Source organism: Lagopus muta, chromosome 13 (genome assembly GCF_023343835.1).
Source record: "Lagopus muta isolate bLagMut1 chromosome 13, bLagMut1 primary, whole genome shotgun sequence".
Taxonomy (NCBI): Eukaryota; Metazoa; Chordata; class Aves; order Galliformes; family Phasianidae; genus Lagopus; species Lagopus muta.
Genome location: NC_064445.1, coordinates 4773170 through 4796039, shown reverse-complemented (window position 1 = coordinate 4796039; position 22870 = coordinate 4773170). Strand labels below are relative to the sequence as shown.

General features: G+C 44.0%; 1 protein-coding gene across 4 annotated transcripts in view; it reads left to right on the top strand.

Annotated features, from left to right (window-relative positions):
- The window catches only part of FGF13 (fibroblast growth factor 13), a 210306-nt gene that overhangs the window by 148442 nt on the left and 38994 nt on the right, over positions 1-22870 (top strand). For 3 of the 4 annotated variants that reach the window (XM_048959499.1, XM_048959496.1, XM_048959498.1), the window contains 2 exons: positions 12214-12324; positions 17347-17450. In XM_048959499.1, coding sequence (XP_048815456.1) covers positions 12214-12324; positions 17347-17450 — 215 coding nt within the window. Of the gene's footprint in view, positions 1-8786; positions 10155-12213; positions 12325-17346; positions 17451-22870 lie in introns of those variants that run through there. The other variant, XM_048959497.1, reaches the window with a different exon arrangement.

The window sequence follows — 22870 nt, the reverse complement described above, 5'->3', positions numbered from 1 at the left end:
AACATTTTAATACAAAAACATTAGTTTTTCTCTATTCTTTTGCAAAGATTTTAGGGAAGAAAAAAAAGGCAGTTATGATGGTGTAATTTATTTTTTCTTTTGTAATGAGAAAATGTTTTCTGTGCATTTTGTATGTGAAATGATCGGATTACGAACCAACGCCCTAAAGCTAGAAAAGAAATATGTAAGGACTCTTGAAAACACCGCAATATCAAGCAATAATCTGATAGGCACTGTGTACAGAGAGTTGGATATTAGCTGTATTTTTAGGACATATATCATTCTTTATTACAAATTACTCAATATGATTAGTAAGCAATTTTTTTGACATTGTACATGGCATCCATGTTGTTTTTTTTTTTCTTCTTGAAATAGATATTGTAAATATTGGAATTTGTTAAGGTCCCTCACAAACCCAAGCAATTCTATGATTCTGTGATTTTGGCAAGTTATAAATGCAGTTACCAAATATATTCACCTAATACATGATCCGAAATATTAACTGCTGAATGCCTTGTGCTTTTGTAAAAGCGTTAGTTTGGTGGGGGTTTTTTTGTTTGTTTGTTTGTTTTGTAGCGTGAATTGGCAGTTAAAGATGAAGCAGAACTAAAACACAAATATTTAGCAAAAGGTTAGATTTCGGGATTGCATTGTGCCACCACAGTACACAAAAGAAATGCTGGCCGATGGCAAACGTGGGCGGTTGGTCAGCAAACTGCGCAGAGGCCCAGGACTCGTGGGTTAACGCACCTCCGCGGGTTCAGCACCACGGACAGCGCCCGCCGATCCGGCTCCGTCTCGGCTCCACATGGCAGCCGCGGGCCGAGCCGGGTGACTGACAGCCCCCGGTCTCATATCTGCACCTGAAGGTGGGAAAGGTCGAGCTGAGCTCCTATGAAATATAAAAGCACAGTGCGAAATGCCAAATCGCAACAGCTCTGCCCGGTTGCTTGAACGCTGCGCTTTCAATTTTGCTGTTAATTACAGCCATAGGCACCGCATGCGTGGTTGTAATTAAATATCACCAGTGACCAGAAAGAAAAACTGGGAAAGAAAGTGAATGACCTTGTTAGGGCAATTACAAGAACTAGCTCTAGGTGTCCCTCTTGTTTCTGGTTTTAGCAGTACTTCTGTATGCTTGGTTCTTCAAGCGAAAGCAATGGAAATTTGTTCTGTTTGGTTTGTAACTGTTTCCAAATTAATGTTCTGCAGCATGCTTCCTGTGCAGGAAACTATATTTCACTGAAAGCATCTTGAAAAAGCCTTTGCATCGGAACTTTTTAAGTGGGTAAAAATGTATGGCAGTGACGGTTTAAAAATATAATCACTGAGTAAGATCTTTCGTATACTACAGAACTGTAAAAAAAGAAAGTGCTGAAGGAAGTGGAAGTTTCTCTCAGTGTTAACAGCTCTACTCTGATTCCCTGCTGTTTGTACATCTCATTGCTGTTGAAACATCTTGGCTGGTATTTGCAAGCCAGAAGGAAGAAAGGCAGAAGGAAAAAAAAAGCGTATGTTTACACGTCCATAGTATGAATGTAGAAGCCATATTTGCAGAGGCTTGAGCCATCCAATTCCAGTTACTATAAGAGAAGGAAATGCAAATACCAATAGCCTCTGGGAAGCTGTATCTCTTGCCTCAGTCACATGAGGGAGCAGCATAGGGATTCTAGCAGGCTGCACAGAGTTCTGCAGTCTGTTTTGAATTCTGTTGCGTTTTACCTGTCCAGCTGTAATAAGTGCAATTGTAATTAGATTCTTCATGCTCTTGTTAACTGTGCATACAAGAAAATACAAGGAGGTCTTCCTTCAATTCAGTTCCATGGAACTGGCTGAGTTTGGTTGGACAAACAATAAGATTAAAAGGTCAGCCCAAGGAAGTTCTTAAAAACCATCTGGGTTAGTTCTGTGCCTTATGATCTAATCCTGCTGTTTGTCTTTTCTTTCCCAGTCTTGGGATGTTGCATTTTAGATGAAACAGAGTTTGTTTGGTCGTAAACAACATTAAGTTGACCTCAGCTAAAGAATAAGGAGATCAAGATACTGGTGTTTTTTGTCTGTCTACTGCTCATTAAAAGCATGTTGTAACTTCTAGTGAAACGAGAAAAGAAGATTCTGGCAGGAAGAGATGGAAAATGAGAATGATAAAGAGAAGAGAGTTCAGGGGAGAGGACAGAAATTCTAATGATATATCGTCGCCTGCTGAGTGTGATGTGTCTCTTCTGTGAGTTTAGCTCAGCATGATTTAGCAGTATGATTGTGGAGTTACTAAGGCCATATGTGTTAACTGGGAATTTAATTAAAGTCCTGGTACTATGCTTGTGCCTACTTCTGCAGCTTAATTCTTGCATTCTTGGTGGGTTTAGTCAGAAATGCAGCCATAAGTTGGACAGTTATCCAGTCTCTGCACAAACAAGTACATCCCTGCTGTAGCTCAGCTGGGTTTAAGTGAGGAATAGCAGAGGTCAGCTGGGGCAGTTTCTCATATCTGTTCCTCTGATTTCTGAGCACTGGTTGTCTGCATAGCAACAAAATCTTCCCTTGCTTTCTGATGAATTCTGAGTTCCCAGTAATGTACCCAGACACCTAATGCCAATACTGGGAGCAGCAGCAGATGCTCTACTCTCAGCCTGCTCTTCTGAACCAACTTCTCTGAATTTCTTCTAATTTGCCTATGCAGAACATGCACATGCAATTTTTCTGATTTCCAGACCTATTGAAATCTAATATGGCAAATGCTGGCTGGTGAATTTCATTCCTGTTTTGCTAGCCTATGTTTCTTGAGAGTATTGCTTGCACGAAGAGTGCATCTAATCTAATATGTGCTAATGATTTTCCTGTTGTTTATTTATGATACATTGCATTTTTCACCTCAAATTCTCTACATGATTTGTAGATATCACTTTTACTTTTGCTCGTGGAAGCAGAGGCTCCTGCTAGGCCTGGAGTTGCCATGAGGCCAATTGCTGGAAGGTGTGTGTGGGAAGTGTGACTGCGTGAGTGCTTGGACTGTTTTTATATTCATGTATTACTGAGCATTGCTGGAAGAAAGACATTGAGCTACATGGATCTTTATTAAGTATTTATTTATTGTTGATGGTAGTAATAACTATTTATAATGCATAAGGTAAATTACAGACTGAATTCCCTCACAAGTGTAGCTGAGTGAGGCAGAGGTAGTTTTCCTTCATGCAGCTGTTAATACAGATTTTTTATGGGGATAAGCTTCAATACAGGTTTTTTATGGGGATAAGCTTCAATCTGGAGTTGCCTTTCTCTCTTCTTTCTTGTCTTGACAGCCCAGGTCAGATGAGCTTAGATAAATCTAGTGTCTTGTTATATCAATATTCATATAATCATTACAACAGAAGGCAGAATTTCTAGCTCTTGACCCTTCACCTCATGCTCAAGGGCATACCTTCTTTCTGGTTAGTGAAACTGAGACCAGATCTTTTGCTCAGGTAAGCTGGTTCCAGTTTCATGACTGCAAACAGAGCAAGGCTCTACCTGCACAGTTGCAGAAGCAGAAACCGAGTGAAGGGTCTAACTCCAGCTCTTGCCTGTGTCCAATACATGGCAGTCCTTGCTCAAATCCCTTCTTTTTGTGATCAATTCTTCACATTGCCACTTGTAATGCATGATCGCAGCAGTCAGGTAAAAGTCATAGAAACCCATTGTCAGGCCCTTTTGACCCTAGTCCAGGTAATTTGATTTCATTGTTAAAAAAGCAGATTGGTCTTGGATCATTAACAAAGCATCAAGAAGCAGCAAGCTTGGCATCCACCACATGATTGCAGGGAATTGGACTCAGCAGTTAGACAAAGTTAGTAGGGCAGAACTGCTTGTGAGCAAAATAAGGATCATGGTTGTGAGAAGCTGGTGGAAATGCTTAGACACATTGGAGGAGGAAAACTTTCAGGGGCTTCAACTCAGCGGAGACCTGATGAGTCTGTTGTTGTCAAGCTCTTGACAGAGAATGAACCATCAGATCTATGAAGAGACAAAAAAAGATCCATTTGATTAATGTGACAATCTCTGGGCAACTTGTTCTAGGTCTGTGAAGGACTATTTGCAGTCTTTTCTCATGTGTAAATTGGCCTTATGTTTGGTTTGCTAGTGGCATATAGCCCACACTTCCCATGTGTCCCATGCTGAGATGTAAATATTTGAGGGATGGTATCCTGTCATTTACACTGATGCTTTCAATTGTCATCACTCTGAGGGGTGAATGAACAGATATTTCTGTGCATACTGATGTGGAAGACTCTTGAATACATTTGCTGTGGCATTGTAGTGGGCAGAGAGAAGTTGGTCGGCTGCTGCTGCAAGTTGCTGGCTCACATTGGGCCCCCAGAGACATCAGAATAACGTGTTCCCAATTTGGGAGCACGCAGAGCTGTGGGAGTTGATCTCTTCTGTTTGTTCTCTGACCTTTCCCAGCTGATTGGCACTGATCTTTTATGCACCGGATAGGCGATCTTTTGTGGTTGACATTTTGGGATGACTGAATATGGATTAACCTAAGAAAAAATATTTCCATTTTCTAGCTTCAAACAATGCCCTCCTTTTCCAAAAATGCCTGCTCCACCGGGGATGTGGTCAGATCAAATCCAGTTTTGGCTGAGACAGTGCAGCAAGAGAATCAGAATTCACAGTTGGGAGGGGGTAGAACTGGGATTTCTCCTATGAATATTTTCTCTGAAGACCTGGGAGGAAACTGATGTTCTTGATCAGAGGTTTATGGCTATTCTCAGCATTTAGCTCAGAAAAGCAGCCCAGATTCTCTGGTGGATCTCATCCTGGCAAAAAGATCTGATAAGAGAACAGGATAAAGATATGAGAACCTTTCTTCATGCAGCAGGCACATAATTATTTCTTAAATATCTTAGTAGTTTTAGTGAGATGACTCATGTTGAAAACAGGGACACGCGTCTCTGCTCTGCTGGATGGGGGCCAGTTTCAGCACATCCAGTCCTGTGCACCACAGATGTATGTTGTGCTGGAGCCTCTTCTGCTGCTGGGATTCATGATTTTGTACCCCATGAAGATGAAAACCAACCAGCAGCCTAATCCCATAGGCTATAGAAGAGAAAGGTCTGTGTTTCCACACTCAGGTGTGAGCTCTTCTATAGTCAGTCCAACTGGCACGTCTATGCTGTGTCACAGGGAGTTATTTTGATTATTCCTGTTACTGGCAGGGATGCAACGTACACTTTTGCAAAGAACCATGGCACAGGCACACACAGGAATGCCAATGCTGCTATACCTCTTGGCCACATAAAAAATACATCTGCTTACAGTAATGTAGCTCTTATAAAGGTTTGCAGCTAATTATTAAAGCTAAACTTTGCTATTCATTAATAATAAGGAAGCCCAGTTGATCTGTGGACTGAAATATCATCCGGTTTGAGCTCTTGGTTTGGGGCTGCCTGAAAGCCCAGCTCCTCCACTAACACCTCCTTCCACCTTGCACTTAAAATAAACCTCTAGATGACTCTCAATTTAGCTCACGTGTGTTGCTGGGAAAGATAGAGCCTTCATGGGCAGCAAAATGGGCAGCAAACCATGCTCAGCCCCTGACAGAGCCCGAGCCCTTTGCCATCCTGCAGCACCTGTGTCCAGCCGCCGAGCTGGCTGCAGGGAAAGGCTGAGTCATTTCCATGGGATGTTTCACAGAGGAGCTAAGTGATGCACAGCTTGGGTCTGAACAGCTCTGCTTCCTGGTGAATAGTAATTCTGTTTACTTAGAAGAGGAAAAAATCACTGGGGGCCTCAGTGCTGCTGTGTCATACCCGGCTGGGTGAAGTCTTGTTTATCACGGCCTGAAAAGGGAGAAAAGCAATGCTGGTGGCACTTCTCAGAAAATAAATCTCCACTCGTTTGGAATGTAGGCAGCGGAAATTGTCCCCAGGCCAAACTCCTGGAGCAATGTGACTCTACATAACAGTTGTGATGTTACCTGAGCAGGAAGAGAAGAGCCTGAGGAGGGACCCTAACATCCCATGGTTTTGTCACACCAAAGCAATTTCAGTTTTGTAAATACCGGGGACTGAGCTGGTGTTTTTGCTGGGTGGATGAGGTGTGGAGCTGCCTTGTGATTAATCTTGTTCTCGATTTTCATGCAGAATTTGTTTTGGCCAGCATCTACCTTTCTATATGGGACCAACTATAAATCTGGGGGAAGAAGAAGTCACTGAACATGCTATATGGGATATATGGACCTGAGGTACTGGTGCTATGTAGGAACTTGTCGTGAGAACCAATTATGCTTTTGCAGGGCACACAGGGCTCAGGTCCCTCATTGAGTCATGCATGCGATAGAAAACCACGTCCTATGTTGTAAAGCCATGGGGCTCATGGGACCAACCTGCTGCCATTAGTACCCAGTGCAGGCAACTGAGGGCTCAGGTACTTTTAATGATTAGAGTTGTGGAAATAATAATCAGTATCAAATCAACAAGTGCTTGGGATTTAAAGTATAATTTAAAAGCAGGTGAAGTCGTTGTCTACTTTCAAACAGCGTGATTGCTGCTGGGTCAGATCCAGCACAGCTCCTGTCTGTGGCAGTAACAGTACAGGTCTGTCCTATGCTCATTTCTTAAGAGGTGCTTCATTCTTGATTGAAATGGGGCTGATGGTTTACATTTAGCAGTAAGTCTACCCAATTACAATAATCACAATCCAAGAATGAGAGCATATGTTCAAGAGGTGCCTGGTCGCCTTCTACATTCAAAACATTGCTTGGAAAGTTATTTCATTTTACCTTTTTAGCATGGTGGGGAGTGATCAGCCCTCGCTGTTTAAAGAGAATAAAGCTGTTCCGTTCTTTTGGATCTGTAAAACTGAAGTAGTCCAAAGACTGCTCCTGTACCAAAGTCGTTTTCCCAACAAGGTCCTCATTTTCATGTGCCATTTATAGTAAATGAAGACAAGTTTGTAGGAGTACCGATAGATGAAGAGGATGATCATGAAAAAAAAAGACCAACCCTGAAGGACTGTTTTTTTGAAACTTAAATCTGATTATGCATATATGCTATTTTTATTCCTCTCTTTAGTTATCTGTCAAGGAACATTTGTGCAAATGAGTTTTCTTGATGGATTTTAAGCATGCACACTGGAATGCTGTCAGGAAGATATCCTAAATACTGTTTTTTTCCTCAGGATTGTCAAGGTTAGACAAATTCTGAGTGCTGGTTATTTGTTGTGAAAAGAAATGTCGTCTGACCTATAGGACAGATCACAGTGAAGCAGCTTCACTTTGATCTGAAGATCAAACACTGTTTTCCAAACTCAGAATATTTATGAAGTAATGGGTGAGTCTCAGAAAAAAAACAAGTCTCAGTTGTGACTGATGGCAAAACTCACAGCGCGTTGTTGGTGAGCTGGTTGGGAGAAATTGTTACTGATAATATCCAGCTGGCTGCCCCTTGGGTGGGGTTTCATATGTCTTCTGTAGATTGGCAGATGAGGGTAGTGGTGGAACTCATGAATTGCAGTTGTTCTTATCCTATTTATCAAAATGAAATTAGAAGTGTTTAATATCAATATGTGAATGCTGTAAAGTGCCTCATATATAAGGACAAGAATACCTGTACAGGTCTGTCAGTGCACGTACATGTGATTTGTGCAGAAGAGTGGGATTGAGGACAGAGATATTGGGCTGCCACATCCAATATACTGCATCAGCAATGAAGGTCTCAAGCTGTAATGGTACCCAATACCTTCAGTCCAACATTGTGTTCAAACTTCCACATTATAGGTATTCCTATTATTAAGGCCTGGCCGAGCAGCATGTTTCATTGGGCAGGAGTTCTCAGTTGGAGGAAACAGATCCCATCATGAGCAGTTTCTAGTCCAAGGAAGGACTGTAATGTTTCCAGAGACATTGAGAGCGATGTTTAATATGTGGTGGCATGGTTTCTGCTGTGGCTGCCTGTGCCCGCAGTGTATGTGTCTGGGGAGGGAGGGAGGAGCATGTGGTTTTGCCAAAGGTGTATGGAGGAGAGGAGGAAGGGGCAGGTGTCTTGCAGTGTGTGCCTGGGTCTGAAATCACACGCAAAATCCCATGTGGTCACACTAGCCCACCTGCATGGGTCCCTGCTCCATAGCCCTCCTGCTCCATAGGTTTGTGACAGGGCACACAGGGCAGCTCTGGGCTCAGATGGCTGAAGCCATGTGCCACTTTGGCCCCGCAGAGCTCAGCTCCTGCAAGGATCAGCCCTCAGTCCCCTGCTGCAGGGACATCCCAGCCTGCTTTGGCCTGCAAGGGGCTGCAAATCCCTTCTGCCTCAGGGATAAATTCTTTCAAGAGCTGCTTGTCCTCGGGAGTGCAAATCTCCGTTTTGTTTCTAGCCTGAATTGCCTTTATTTTAGGCTCCAGCTGTTAAAAGCTTGCTGAAAAGCAAGGAGGGGGGTGTCACAAAGAGACCCCAGGATCTCTTGCTTCCTATGTCTCGGGGTGTGGATACGTGCGGGATCCGGTGCCCGCTCTGCAGGTCAATAACCACAGTGGGTGCCCAGGTGTTACACCCGGCTTTGCTCCTGCTCCCTGCACGTCCTCGCATTGTGCCGCAGCCCCCGGGGGGGACACGGTAGCACCGTGACGGGGACAAAGGGACGAGGGAGAACACTGCAGCGGCGGGAGAATCGCCTCTCTGAGTGTCTGTCTGCTGGAGGACTGGAGCAGGGAGGAGGAGGTGCGAGGGGGGAGAGAAGCAAATCGCCTTCAATAAATCAGTGAGGAAGAGGGGTGGCTTGATGCGGGAAGGGGTGGGTTGTGGTTGTGGGTAGCCACCTCTCCGCGCTGGCCCAGGTGTCTCCACTCCCCTCCGGAAAACCTGATGCCATCTATTTGCTCACCGCGGTCACGTTTGTTTGGGTGTCTGCTCCTCCCCGGGAAGCGGCAGTGCCACCGCCAGGTACCCACAGCCCCCGGGGACATCCAGGAACAGCAGCCGCCTTGTGCCGGCACCCGCAGCTCCGCACCTCTGGGCACAAAGAGCCGGCGAGAAGAGGAGGAGGAGGAAAGGAGGAGGAAGAGGAGGTGATAAGGGGCTCGCTGCGTCGCCTCATTTCTGCACCCAACGCACGGCTCGTGGGGCGTACGCGAGTGCGTGCATCCGCTGCTGGAGGACTACGGCTGCTGCAGCATCTGCGCCGAGCTGCCGGCACGGGAGTGCCAGGGGAACGTGCCTGTTTGCCGCCTGGTCACAAGTGTTGCGATGCGAAAACCGAACGTGCCCGCGGAGGGAAGGATGCGCCGACAGCTGCACCTGTAAGGAGAGGAGAAGCTTCCCAAGGCGTTCGGCAGCAGGCAGCCGAGGCTCCGGGCTCTGGCACCTCCTCCCTGTGGCTCCGTCACAGCTTGCTTGCTTGCTTCAGATCTCTTCTTTAAGTGAGAGAAGGAAAAAGCATTCAGAAAAAAGCCCTACAACAGGACAGACCCTTGCTGGAATCTAACAGGTGTTTGCTGGGATTTGAATGGGGAGGGGATGGGTGGGGAGAAAAGTTAACTGGAGAAATTGGGGCTAGGAGAGATGCGATGATCTTGCGCCAAGTCGATGTGCCGTTTCTGCGTGTGAACAGCGCGTCTGGAGCAGCTTGGAGGGATGCCTTGGAAGTCGTCTGTTTGATCTCCGTAGAAACACTCACTTCTGCCTGCAAACTTTCCTCTGCCAGAAGTTAGGAGAAATAAAAAAAAAAGAAAAGAAAAAAAAAAGAAACATTAGAAAATCAAAAGGGGAAAATCCCAGCCGACAAAACCATTTTGACCTAAACTGTTGCATCCTGACGCGGGGCTGCAGTGCGCACATCCATCCGGCGCCTCCCGGGCTTTGAGCCGGTGGGCGCTGGGTGGTGGCTGCCCCAACGTTGGGGACAGCCGAGCAGCATGCTGGCTCTGGCACCTGTGGCCGGCCAGCAGACCCCGTGTGCCTGACACGCCGGTGGCACCGGGGCCGTGGCGGCCATGGCCGCAGCCATCGCCAGCTCCCTGATCCGCCAGAAGAGACAAGCCAGGGAGCGGGAGAAGTCCAATGCCTGTAAGTGTGTCAACAGCCCCAGCAAGAGCAAGGGAAGCTGCGACAAGAACAAGTTGAATGTGTTTTCCAGAGTCAAACTCTTTGGCTCCAAGAAAAGGCGAAGAAGGCGACCAGGTTGGCAAGGGTTATGTGTTCGGGGGGCTGGTTGGTTTGGTGTGTACCGGGCTGTGCATCAGTAGTGGGAATGTTTCAGGGCTGGTAAAATGAGTGTGCAGGTATTGCCGTCTTGGCTTGTATGATCTGGTAGACATGGTACCCCATGCCAGTCCTCTCCCTATTCATGTTCATCCGATTTATTAAGATATTGCACACCATTGCCTCGCTTGCACACCTGTGTGCATCCATGTACTGGTAATTCAGCAATCTCGCTGTTTTACTCATACACATATACAAACACACGTGATTTATTTGTGGGGGAGATGTTAGCACCTCCTTCGGCTGTACAGTAAATAACTTAGCACTAGAGATCTGTTTTTGTCCTCCTGCTTTGCAGAATGCCAGTGCCTTGCTTTACTTGCTGATCGCAGAAGAGGCTTTTTGCTTTTGCTGGTACCTTCCAGAGTTCTGCTTCAGTGCCCTGTTCCTTTCTAGGAATCTCATACATGCAGCTGCCTGCAAATGCAATTCCCTCTGTGTCAGAGGTGCTAAAGATCAGGCATTAAAGCTTGGTCCCTGATCTGAGTGGGTTTTTGTATGTGGGAGGAGCAAAACCCTCCAGTAATGTTGTGATCGCTTTGCTGTGCTGAGACAGTGGTGCTGTTAGCCATTGAACCTGTCTGCCTTTCCAAGCTGCCACCCAAGGGCTGCCTTGCTCATAGTTTGCAAGCAGCACTGGGTTTGGGATGGCTAAAATGCCAAAGCAGTGCTTGGTTGATTTTTTTGTCAGATGGATTGGTGAACAAGGATTGTGCATCCGTCAGTACCCTTATGACAGTGGGCACGGTGGGGATGGGTTGATGGTTGTACTGGATGATCTTAGTGATCTTTCCCAGCCTTAACAAATGTATGGTTCTTAAAGTCTCCAATAGAAAGTAACGCAAACTGTCATAAGCTTTTGCCTTCAGCTCCTCCTAACGTGAAGGAACTGGCTGATAGCAGAGCTCCCTAATATCTTTGGTTACAAACACAAGGACTCTTACCCAGACACTAGAAGTTGGAAATGACACATGCTATCTCCCCAAAGGGTTTATTAAGTAAGTTGTTGTGAAGCGAGCTGCAGAGAATGCATCACCTCCTGACAAGCAGACTTGTGTGAAATGACTACAATGCAGATGTCGTTGGGATTCAGTGGAAGTAGACCTTTTTTTTTTTTTCCAATTACTCCTGGTGCATTACCTAGATATTTTAAATGGCAGACTTGACACCAAATGCCAGGTTGGTCTGGAATGATCTGAAAGCATTTGAGATATTTCACTTTTGAAATGTGAATGCGAGGATGGTTATGAAAAGGGGGGGGGGGGGGAGAAAGAAAGAAAAAAGAAATCTTTCCAAAGTATGTGTTGTTTTGATCTTCTCCTAGCTGATGAGATAATTACCTTAACCCTGATAGTAATATTTATTTTGCAGTTCCACACTTTGGTGGATTTCAGGTTTCCCCTCTCCATTCCCCATATGTTCATTGAGTAGTTTATCGCTTCAGATGCTCTGCACTCTTCGGAGGAGCACAGAATGGGGGTTTGTTTATTAGAGCTGCAGCAATTCCTGTGGTAAATGTTTGCTGCTATATATTTAGGCTCTCAGCTGTCACTACAGCTCCCATCAGTGCTATCTTAGTAGTCCTCTTTTCCCTCTCCTTTTAAGAAATCACACCTTTTTAAAAAGCAGAATGCATTCGTTGCCAGCTCGCTTCTAATCTTAAATGAGATAGGGCTGAGCTCCTGAGGTCAAGCAGCATGCCGTTGGAATTTGTAGTCGCTGGAAGCAGATTTTAATGTTGTACCTTTGTTACAATAGAAAGTGGCATTTAATCATTTTGGCAATTGATTTTATAGATACTGATTTAATCTCACCCTACACGAAAAGTGTTGCAAATCTGGTTGCCCTGCTTCTGCCTTGGATCTTTTCTCATATCTCAGCATTGAGAAGAAACCAGGAGATTTGTGTTTAGCATCCTGCTCGCTTGGAATGGCATATCAGGATTTCCCACATTAATCTCACTGTTGTTTTTTTACAGAGCCTCAGCTTAAAGGTATAGTTACAAAGCTATACAGCAGGCAAGGATACCACTTGCAGTTGCAAGCAGATGGAACAATTGATGGAACAAAAGAGGAGGACAGTAGTTATAGTAAGTGGCACGAGAATAAATGGTGTGTTTGTGAATTGTGGTGTCTCATTCTTCCCATGTAGGTCCATCAGAGATTGTTGTCCCACAGTGACTGAGTGGCAGCAGCATTAACACTGTGTGCACAGCACGGAGCTCCTTCAGACTTACTGGGTCTGAAAGAGATGCAAATACAAATCACTTATAGGGATAACGAACTAGAGAAAAGTAATGATGACACATATGACAAACAAAGAAAATGTTATCTCCATGGTAATCTAGAGAAGTTCATTGCTGTCCTTTGGATTTTATTAGATTTTTTTTTTCAACAGGGAAAATTTGCTCGCCTACTCAGAACGCCTGAAATAGAATAACTCTATCTCCACTCTGAAACTGGGGCTCATTCAAACAGAGCTGCGTTATCTCATGTAATGAGACTTCATCATCATTTCAAAGTTCACCTTTCCCTATTATTATTATTATTACTTTTTTTTAACCCCCTTTCTAAACTTATTTACACTGTTATATTTCAACCAGCGTTTCTGCGGGTGGAGAAAAAAAAGTGATTTGTGGATTTCTATTTATCTAACAATTTTGAGAGTTAACAGAAAACAAGACGTGATGACCAGAATATGGATTTGGTGCGTGCTCATAAAATACGCAGATGTTTCTGACACCTGTATCGTTTAGCTAAAACTAAGTTATTGTTCTGAAAGTGCTTAGGAGAAGTGCTGATGGCAGTGGGGAAGATGGCACAAAGGCTGGAGTGGAGCAGTGCTGGTTGGATGCTGCCCTGTTGCTGAGTTGTCCATGCAAGCACGACATCTCCTCTAAGAGCAGCACTTATGGATCATAACTGTTGCTCTTCCTTCAAGGGAGCGATCTAATGATTGAAAATCGTGACAGATCAATGCAGATTGGTTCAGGTTTTCAGAGTAATTCTGTTAATTACCCCCCCCCCAAAAAAAAAACAAAAAAAAACTAAAAAGCAGAAGAAGTAGGAAAACCTTATTTTCTCCATTACTGCATGATACTGCCATAAACTTTTAATGTGCCAGAGAAGACATCTGAAACTGCATATTAATTTTGAAGGAATTTTTTCATTTAAATGCTTCACTTGGATCTCCTCTCATGAGGATTCTGACACTCTAAGCAAGATAAATTTTGAGTCTACCTGTGCTTTTGACATTTGTGTCAACACATCTATTTCTAAGATATTTTTGTTTCCACTGTGTCCTTACGTTTACCATGACTTGACAGATTATGAAGCAAACCGTATAAACTCCTGGTTGCTGGACGTTGGTGCTTAAATTTAATGAAAGTAGGTCAGAAATGATAGTGATATATCTGTGGTCAGAACACAGGAGGGTTTTGTCATAAAAAGGTTTCATATACATTCCTCCTTTATGTAAGATAAATGTATAGACCTGAAAGTCCCGTGGTACTGAATTTACTTTAATAGCAACATTTTTGTTAATGATATTATCAAGAGAAAGAGATCAACGTTAAGAAACAGAGCCTATATAATGGCCTTCCCCCAAAGCCTCGCTCATGTGAATACTGGGTGGATCAGGCCCACTAAAATCCTTTCCTCCAATTTCTGGAGAGATCTCTCTCCTTTGCCCCGTATCTGTGCACTGCAGGGTCTTCCCTGTTCAGGAAGAACCCTTCTCTGCTCTCTTCTGTCCTCCTTTACACCCCAAGGGATGTTGTAGCTCGTCCCTTTTGCCACTTCCAACCAACCATTTGCTCTAAGACCATTTGCTTTGCATTGCAGTGAGATAATTAAAACTCCCCTTAATAAGGGGAATATCCTCAGATTCAACAGTTGCCAACAAAGCGATTGCATAATGCTGGGGCTCATAGAGCAAACTAGAATGGTAGCCTACCTGATCTCCTTATTAAATGTCTGCATTTGCTTTCCCTGTTCATTGCAGGGATCAGGAGAGCTTGCATCCTCTTTTTTGGGCTCCTGACAGCAACCTGGGCCCTGGGATCTGCCTTCTTCATCATTTGCTACCCAGAGCTGGTGGGAAGTTTGCCTGAAGATGCCCTTTGGCTCTGACTTGGGAGCAATTATTGCAATCTCTGCAGTCCTTCACCAAAACAAGTTTGCATCCATGACTGTGAGGAGTTTAAAAGAAAGCTCAGGTTTTGGAGCACAGTGCAGGCAGGAAGTGAGCCATTGGGGTGAGGAACTGTAGAGCTCGCCAGACCTCATTTTAAGCCAGGAGTCCGTGTAATTTGAGGAAGTGCCTCATGGAAAGGATTTCCTGGCTGAGAACCAGATTCTGCCTCATTAAACGTGTTAAATAGGGCAAGGTTTTAAATCAAGATGGAATTTATTCCCCAATTTTGGCATGACACAGAGATTTGAGGACTTAAATAATAAGGAAATATAGGAAACAATGCCTTGTGGACAGCATATGGAAGGCCAGGTGGCTGAGACAGCGGCGGCGCAGACCTCACAGCACTGTATACATTAATAAATCCAGCTGTGGCCGCTGCATCTTTATTTTACAGCTCTAATTCTCTGTCAGCATGTACCACACAACAGCTATAGCAAAGATCATATCTCCCTTGGGCATCTCCAAGTTTTTCATTACGATTGATATTATGTCCTTATTTTACACAGAGCGAACATAATGGGGAAAAGTGAGAATGCAAATAACTGCATTGTTCTGAGCTAATGCAAACTGATTGTCATAGCAAACTATTTTTCCATGGTGTTTTTTCCAGCCTCGGGGGTCAACCAGAAATGCAATAGCATCTCATGCCCGTTGTCCATGGCAGGGGGTGTTTGCAGAGCAGGGTGCAGCGTGGCCATGGTGCAGAGGCAGCAGCACTCCCCCACGGCCCTGTTTGCAACTTCCGACAGTCAGCTGCCAATCCCACCAACATACACACCAGCTTCCGAGTGTGCTTGCCTCTCCTCAAAATAGAGCCTGTACGTTTATGGCAGGAAAACACGTTCAGCTGCGGAGGAGAGCAGCTGAGCACCCGCCACAGCGAGTTCCCCAGCATCCTGTCTCTGCTCACTTTGCCAAGCACAGCGCAGCCAGGAATCGCTCACTAAAACCAATCTCTGTTCCTTGTGGCTGTGAGCTCCATCTTCCTGACTGTCCTAGGCTTTGGCTTGTGCTCAGTTCATCTGCGGGCAGCACTATTTGCAGCAGAGCCCATTTTTGTACCCTTGTACCTGAAAGCCCCACTCCGAAATGCACTGTTAAAAAAAGCATCTTTCAAAAGAGATCTCTAGGTTCTGCTTGGATACAGAGCTTTCAGTTGCACTCTCCTGCCCACAGGGAGATCAGGTGCTGCTTTTTGGGGGCTGAGCTGCAGAAGTGGGCTCTCTATGGGAGCACTCACTGAGTCAGATGGAATACTTTCTCCCACAGAAAAATTCAAGCAGTCGATAGAAGAAATGAGGAATCTGTAACAGAACATTTCCCTTAGTGAAAGTCTGTGTTTTGTTTGCTAAGACTATCAGAGAATTAGAGGATTTTGTTTTAGTGATGAGAAAGCTATTTCCATTGGTTTTATGCTTGCAGGCTGGTTTGAGGGGTGCCTGTGTCTATGTGTACCAGGGATGTACAGCTGTCTGACTGATTGAGCAGAGTCTGATTTCACCAAAAATTGGTTCTTCATCCCTAGAGCACAGCATCACCTTTGGCCATGCCTTCTCCAACACAGGACATGCATCCATGTGCACTTTCCTGTTTGGAAGGTTTGAGCTACTTCTGCTGATGAAAAACCATAAAACCATGATGGATACACTCCTGACACCCCCACTCCCAGAATTTAGGATCTCTATTAAATGCTGTCAGGCTGCAAATTTTCTTTTAATTAAATATGACCACTTGGGTGTTATCGGGGTGAAAAAGGTATTTATAATGGGTTGTCATTCTTTTTGAAAATAGTAAGAGTATTTCAAATTCATCATTCAGATTTAAATTGGCTTCAGACAGTGCCCATAAATACCAAACTTCAGCCTGAAACACACAGGGGTTCTACAGCCATGGAATAGATGGCTAGAAACGTTTCACGTTGCTTCACCCTAACTCTGCCCTTACACAGCAGGAAGGAGACACCTGGGGTAATGATAAATTGAACATTTTCTGAACTCCCCCTCAATTCTGGATCCTCCATATCAAACACAGAGCACTGTATTCATCTCACTTACTTGTCTTCAGTTTTAACATAGCCACGAATGTAAGCTATGGCAGAGCTTTGTTTTGTTAATTTGCCATTTAAAAAACAGTGTCTTCATTTTCCTGAAGAGAGTTTCTCTGCTTATATATACTGTCACTGTTAGCATGTATGTGAGTAAAAATGCAAGCTCCATTTTGAAAACACAAATTTTGGGTTTGATTAAAGAATACGCTGTCAGTTCAGTTCATTTTTAAGTCATTTAGTGTGTGTTTGTCATTTCTTTTTTTTTTTTTCTTTTCCAAATCCATTTTCTTCTTCAACAAGCAGGAAAAAATAAAAAATAAAAAAAAAATCCAAGGAGTTCTGAGTGGAAACGCTTTGAGATGCTCATGAGGGGTTTTAACTTTTCTGAATTTCTTCTTTTTTTGGTCAAAAAATGTTTCCTGGATTTGGAAAGAAAAAAAAAAAAAAAAAAGTATTGATCGTTTTACGGAACTTTTTGTTTATTTGGGAGTTTTCTTTTTTTCTTTCTTTTTTTCTTCCACATTTATCATCATTAAACAAAAATAAAGGTATGTTTAACTCTGCTCAGTCCTTGTATTGTGCTTACGAGGCAGGTAAGTCAGCTCATCTCTCAGCACCTCCAATCCACCACCTTCATGGTGAAGGGGGGAGATGTGTTGATTATCCTCTGTAGATAATTTCTGAGCTATTGCTAGAAATTGCTATACAAGACAAAGATATTAGCAGTATTGTTCCATGGCGCCCACGGAAATTAATATATGCATGAATAGATTTTTTTTGTATTTGGTTCTAGTAATTACGGCTTAATGCTCTATCTAATCTGCATACTGTAAAGGATTAATTTTGCTTTCCATCTCCGTTCTCTCCCAGCGTTGTTTAACCTCATACCTGTGGGTTTACGAGTGGTGGCGATTCAGGGGGTTCAAACAAAATTGTATCTGGCAATGAACAGCGAAGGATATCTATACACATCAGTAAGTACATTTGTTTGTCATTTTTTTCTCACTTAAATTCTCTTAAGATCTCAGTAAATGATTAAGTTGCTGTTTCGAGGAACCCAGTTGTAACCTACAGAGACAGAATTTGGTAGTGAATTAGGTCTAGTGGTGGTGTTCTTGTTTAGTGTATTGCTCTTTTTTTTCTAGTATGAGTACATAGGAATGTATGGAATCAAACCGCAGCGCCTTGGATGCAAACTAATGATCCCAAAGTGTGAAATCAATTAAAAAAAAAAAAAAAAATTAAGAAGACGCAAAACCAAACCAGACAGGAAGCTCTCTCCTGGTCACTGCCGACTGATTGCGCTAATCTGTGCGGCGTAGGGAGGAAAAAGGACAGCGTGGTGAATCACACGCCTGCCTGAGCACGTTTTGTATCTTCCCGTATCATCTCCATTGCTGTTATTAAAAGGGATTAGAGAAAGTCATTTTTTTGTTTGGCTAGGATGTTCAAATAGAAATGGGATCGGGTGCCAAAATCTTCAAGATGATGCATGAGCAAAGGAACGTTTCGTTTGGAGGTTTTGGTGACGAATGTCAATTAATAATTTTCTGTGGCATTTCTCAAGAGAGCGAACGCTGTTTTCATGAAAAGAAAAAAAAGAAAAAGAAAGAAGAAAGGACTTTCTGAAACAGACATTTTTCAATTAAAAACATATAGTTGAATTATGTTCAGGAGTTTTAATTATAGAGTCTTAATAGATTTTTCCCAAGGAAGAAATGAGAGGAAAATGTAATTTATTATCTATTACAAATTATTCTCTGTTAAGAATGATTCCCTTAAGATGCCTTTAATACTGGTAACAATTAAATAAACTTACTCACATCTCCCATTTGTTTTGCAATCCTGACAGCTGGGACACAGGGTGAACTTGGCCTATTTTTTCTGCAAGAGCAAAAGCAAATTAGAGCTGGGTATGCTTTGGGAGAAAGTAAGACCGCAGTGAGCGGCATCAAACTCCACTTCTCTTTCTGTTCTGGCTGTTTGCTCAGGGTTGCTAATCCACTGATCTGTTTGCAGGTCTGTGGCCACACAGCCAGATCATGCAAAGCCCCCTTAATCCTGCACCATCCTGTAAAGCAGTGCCATTTACATTTGCACTGCTCGTGCACCTTCAACTGCACCGTGAGTGTTCATTGGCATTGGCATCTGCTGGCTGCCCACTCACCGACAGCACTGAGCCATGCAGGATTCTGCCGGCACCGCTCTGCCTCTGTCAGTGTCAGTTCTTGAGTCATGTGTTGGGGAAGGACAGAGCAATTTGTGCAATAAAGTGAAATTCCATCATTGCATGCAGGAGACGTGCTGGCTGGAGTAGATCGGTTCTTTCGCTGCAAGGTGCGTGTTGGAAGAGTCAGATCTATTTTTGCAAAGGTGCAGTAATTTTTTGCAAAGTTGGAGAAAATGGGATGCAGACAGATTCAGAGCTACAGCGGGGACACAAAGCCAAAGGGAACGTCACTTCCAGTATTCCCCAGTGTGAGGAGGCTGTAACAGAATGTAAGACTGAGAATCATAGAATATCCTGAGTTAGAAGGGACCCATAAAAATCATTCAATCCAACTCCCGGCTACACAAAAGACCACCCCAAACTCAGACCACATGTCTGAGAGCACTGTTCCTTGTTGAACTGATGACTTAATTCGGGGAATTCCAGCTTTTAGTCTGACAGGTACCTAGGCACTGCAGGCAGAGCTCGGAGATTCATTTTGGTTGTCATTTTTTGGTTTTGTTAGCACTGACTTAAGAGAGTTCTTTATGTGGTCTTGTGTGTTACCATGCATAGTATCATCTTTGAATCCTTTCATGTCTGTGAACTTAATACATTATTGTTATTGTAAAAGTAGTGAGTGACATCCCTGTTTTTCCCTTAGTAACAATAGTCAGTCTTGTTATTTATTGGGCAGCTGTATTTTCTTCTATTTGTTCTTAAATTTTTAGCCTGATAGGCTTCACCTGCTATGTCAATAGCTTTAGGATTATAGCTCCAGCACCACTTTTTAAGTGTTTCTAGCTCATCTTTTGCTGATAATCATCCTTTCAGCAAGGGATACAGCCTGACAGCCTGATACATGAGAAATTAGCTCTGTATTTTGGACTGGATTTGTGGTTGATGTAAGTGAGTCCCAGGAGAGCACAGCTGATTTATACCAGCTGAACGCTCACCTGTTCAAGGGATGCCAACAGGGAGCTCGAGGAAGAGATCAGCTCAAGTAAATGACATCCATCTACACATCCCAAGGCTTTCCAAGCCCCTGCAGGGAGGTGTTCCTGAGCAGGATCTGTCAGGAGCAGAAAAATGGCAACATGGGATTGATTGGCAGCTAAAGGCCCGTAATGCACTGACAAACTCTCAAAGCAAGAACAAGGGGGAAAATAGAAATGTACTGCAATAGTAGATAATGACAACAGATAGTTGCACCATTTTCAGAGAGAAATGTAATGAGTGTTGATGATACAGTTAAACAGGGAGAGAGAATATCTTGGTCTACGTCATGATCACGTGCCTTCACTTTTATTGTGATCCCAGAGGTTCATTTGTGTTTGTGTCTGCACCGTTTCCTTCAGATTGCATCGCCAAAGGTTACAGATTCATTTGGGAAATAATTAGAAAAGCACCCTACTGCTGCGCCATCCCTGTTCCTTGCCCCGTGCTGCCGTCTGTGCAGTGGTGCCTTTCAGCCTGAAACATTTCTGAATCAAATTAGTTGATTTGAAGTCTCTGACACACATAGAAAATATTTCCTAGCCACAATGTGCTACAGTTGCTGGCAGATGGAGGATATCTGTGGATGCATTTTGCCGATTTGTTGAGCTCTGCCTTTGGCCTCACCCCTTTCCCCAGCAGGACGTGATTCAGGGAGCTGACCTCAGAGGAGGCTGCAGTATGGTTGCTTCTGATCCAGTGACTATACTCCAAAATGAGGGGAATTTGCTCCATGAGGGGATCAGTGAAGTATAATGAATCTGCAGAGAGCAGATATCTGTAGCTGGCTTCATAGATAGTTTGCGGTGTCTGTCAGTTAGAGCAAAAATAATATCTTTAATGTAATGATAAAAGCTCCTCAGGGACAAGGCAGCAACTCAGCTAAGCAAAAAAGAAAAAAGAAAAAAAAAAAGAAAAAAAAAGAAAAAAATATTAATATTAAATACATGTACAATTATCTACATTTGTAGCAGAGATACACTGCAAGTTCTGGAGTACAGAGAAGGGAAGAGCCCTTGGCTATGACTGTTCACCCCCTGGGAGGAGTGGGGCTGGTTGATAGAATAGCACATCTGTGATGTTTTTCTCTATCTGGTTTCTTATCCAACTCAAGGAGGGTTGAGTGTCTGTGTCTCCCAGGCTGAATCCACCCTCAAGATTTTCCTTTTCCTGGGACATGGTTGGAGCGATTGAAGCTGGAGCTCTTCCTGCTGTTTGGTATTTGGGCATCCATTGAAAATGAAAGCACAGGGCTGGATTTATCCCGTCTTACACCAGAGTCACACTGCTGTGAGGTGACCTAAACAGTGTCATGGCACCATTACCTTACGTAACCGCGTGATGAATCATGCCCTTTCGTGTTTTAGGATGGCCTTTATTTTATCTGATTTTTCTTTTTATCTCTCAGAAGACCACCAGGCATGTAAGCTTGAGTTTTTCAGGCTTCATACCCCTATGAATTTCTTGTGTTTTCCATCATCTTGCACAAAAGAGTGAAAAGTATTTTAAGGCTCTGTTTGTCAGAAAGGTTGACCTGGAGCTATTGCTTTCTCATTAAAGTGGTTCTGATTTGATGGGAGAAGCTCATGGTGATACAGAGCGGCAGCTGAGTGAAGTTTCATTAAAGGGAAGGCACGTAGGTATGAGGTGAAGAGAACTGAGCGTGCTGCTTGAATTCTGCATAGGCTGAAACATAACCCAAACCACCACAAACCTAAAAAAATAGCCCAAGAAAAATTAACTATCTGCATATTTTCCACAGTCATATATGATTTACTCTACAACAGCATTCAGCTATCATTGTCCTCTTATGTTAAATAGATGGTCATATGTTCACTACCTGCACAGAAAGCAGATATTGTGTGAAGCATGCACACTGATTACAACCAGAATAGTGAAATGTGATTAAGTTCTCAGAGTGGTTCAAAAAATGGTTTTGGTGAGTTGGAGAGGAGAGAGATTTGGGCATATTTTGGGCAGTGCAGTAGAGACCTGCTGCAGTTAGTGGGAATGGCTGGGGCATTTATAAAGAATTACTGGCAAAGAGCACTTTACCACCTGAGGGAAATGGTGCAAGCCAAGAGATAGGGGAGAGAATCAAAATTTAGCTAAATTTGCATGTCAGTATAAATGATTTTTTACCATGAATGCTCAAGCACAGACTACACCTTAACGTAGTTCATTCTCTTCAGCAATAAGGTCTCAGATGCAGCTGCATTTTTTTCACTTCAACACCTTGTGAGGAACGTGCAGCATCCTCCCAGTAAGGAAATGGGCATTGTGCTGGCAGCTCCAGCTGCCCCATAGTGAAGGGCAGTGAGGGGCAGGTGAGGTGTGGGAGCGGTGCGCAGACAGGAGCTGCTCTCAGGAGGTCCCCGGGCACTGCAGGATCAGTCTGTGCTGATAAATGTTTTCTGACACCTTCAGCTATGGACACAGCTTTCAATTATGCCAGCAGCTAAGCTCAGCAGATGCAAACCATCTGCACTTGAGTTCAGTCCTACAGCAGTGTTGCAGTGCAGGGATGGATGCTGGAGGTACCTGGACAGGGAGAAACCCGGTGATGTCCCTACAGCATCACCAGCTCCCTGGTGGTGGGAACTTTGACTGTGAGGTTCCAGAGTTGGCTGTGAGCTGGGCTGTGTGTAGCTAGCTGTTCTGTTCAGGTGCTTGTTGCTGCCAGAATCTGTGTGATTCCAGATTTCAGGAGGCAGACTGCCTGCTGTCTCCAGCTGTGAAGGGAGAGTGCTGCCTTCCCATGGGAGAGTTATTAAGAGACTCAGCAAGCTGAAAGCCTTCGAGTTGTTATGCTGCTTTTCTCTACAGGTCATCCCTGAGGAGCTGGAGACCCATAGAGGTGCTGCATCCAGACTTTGCTGCAGGTGGTGGGAGCTGGGGTGCTCAGCACCTCCTAAGATGAGGCTTCATAAGAGGAACTTAGGAAGGAGAAAGTGATGCTGCAGGACTGAGCTGCAGCACAGTCCTGTAAGGTCTGAGCTTTACAGACCTGCAGTTAGATGCCAGTGCAGTGGTTTCCTACAGCCTTGGCAGAACATGGAACTTGCCCTGAGCTGGGGCGTTTGTCAGCTGGGTTGCACACTGCCAGATCTCAGCAGCTCGGCCCAGCCCTGTGCCAGCACATGAGGAATGCCAAGCACCAGGACTTGAGGCTGCACACAACTCCTCACT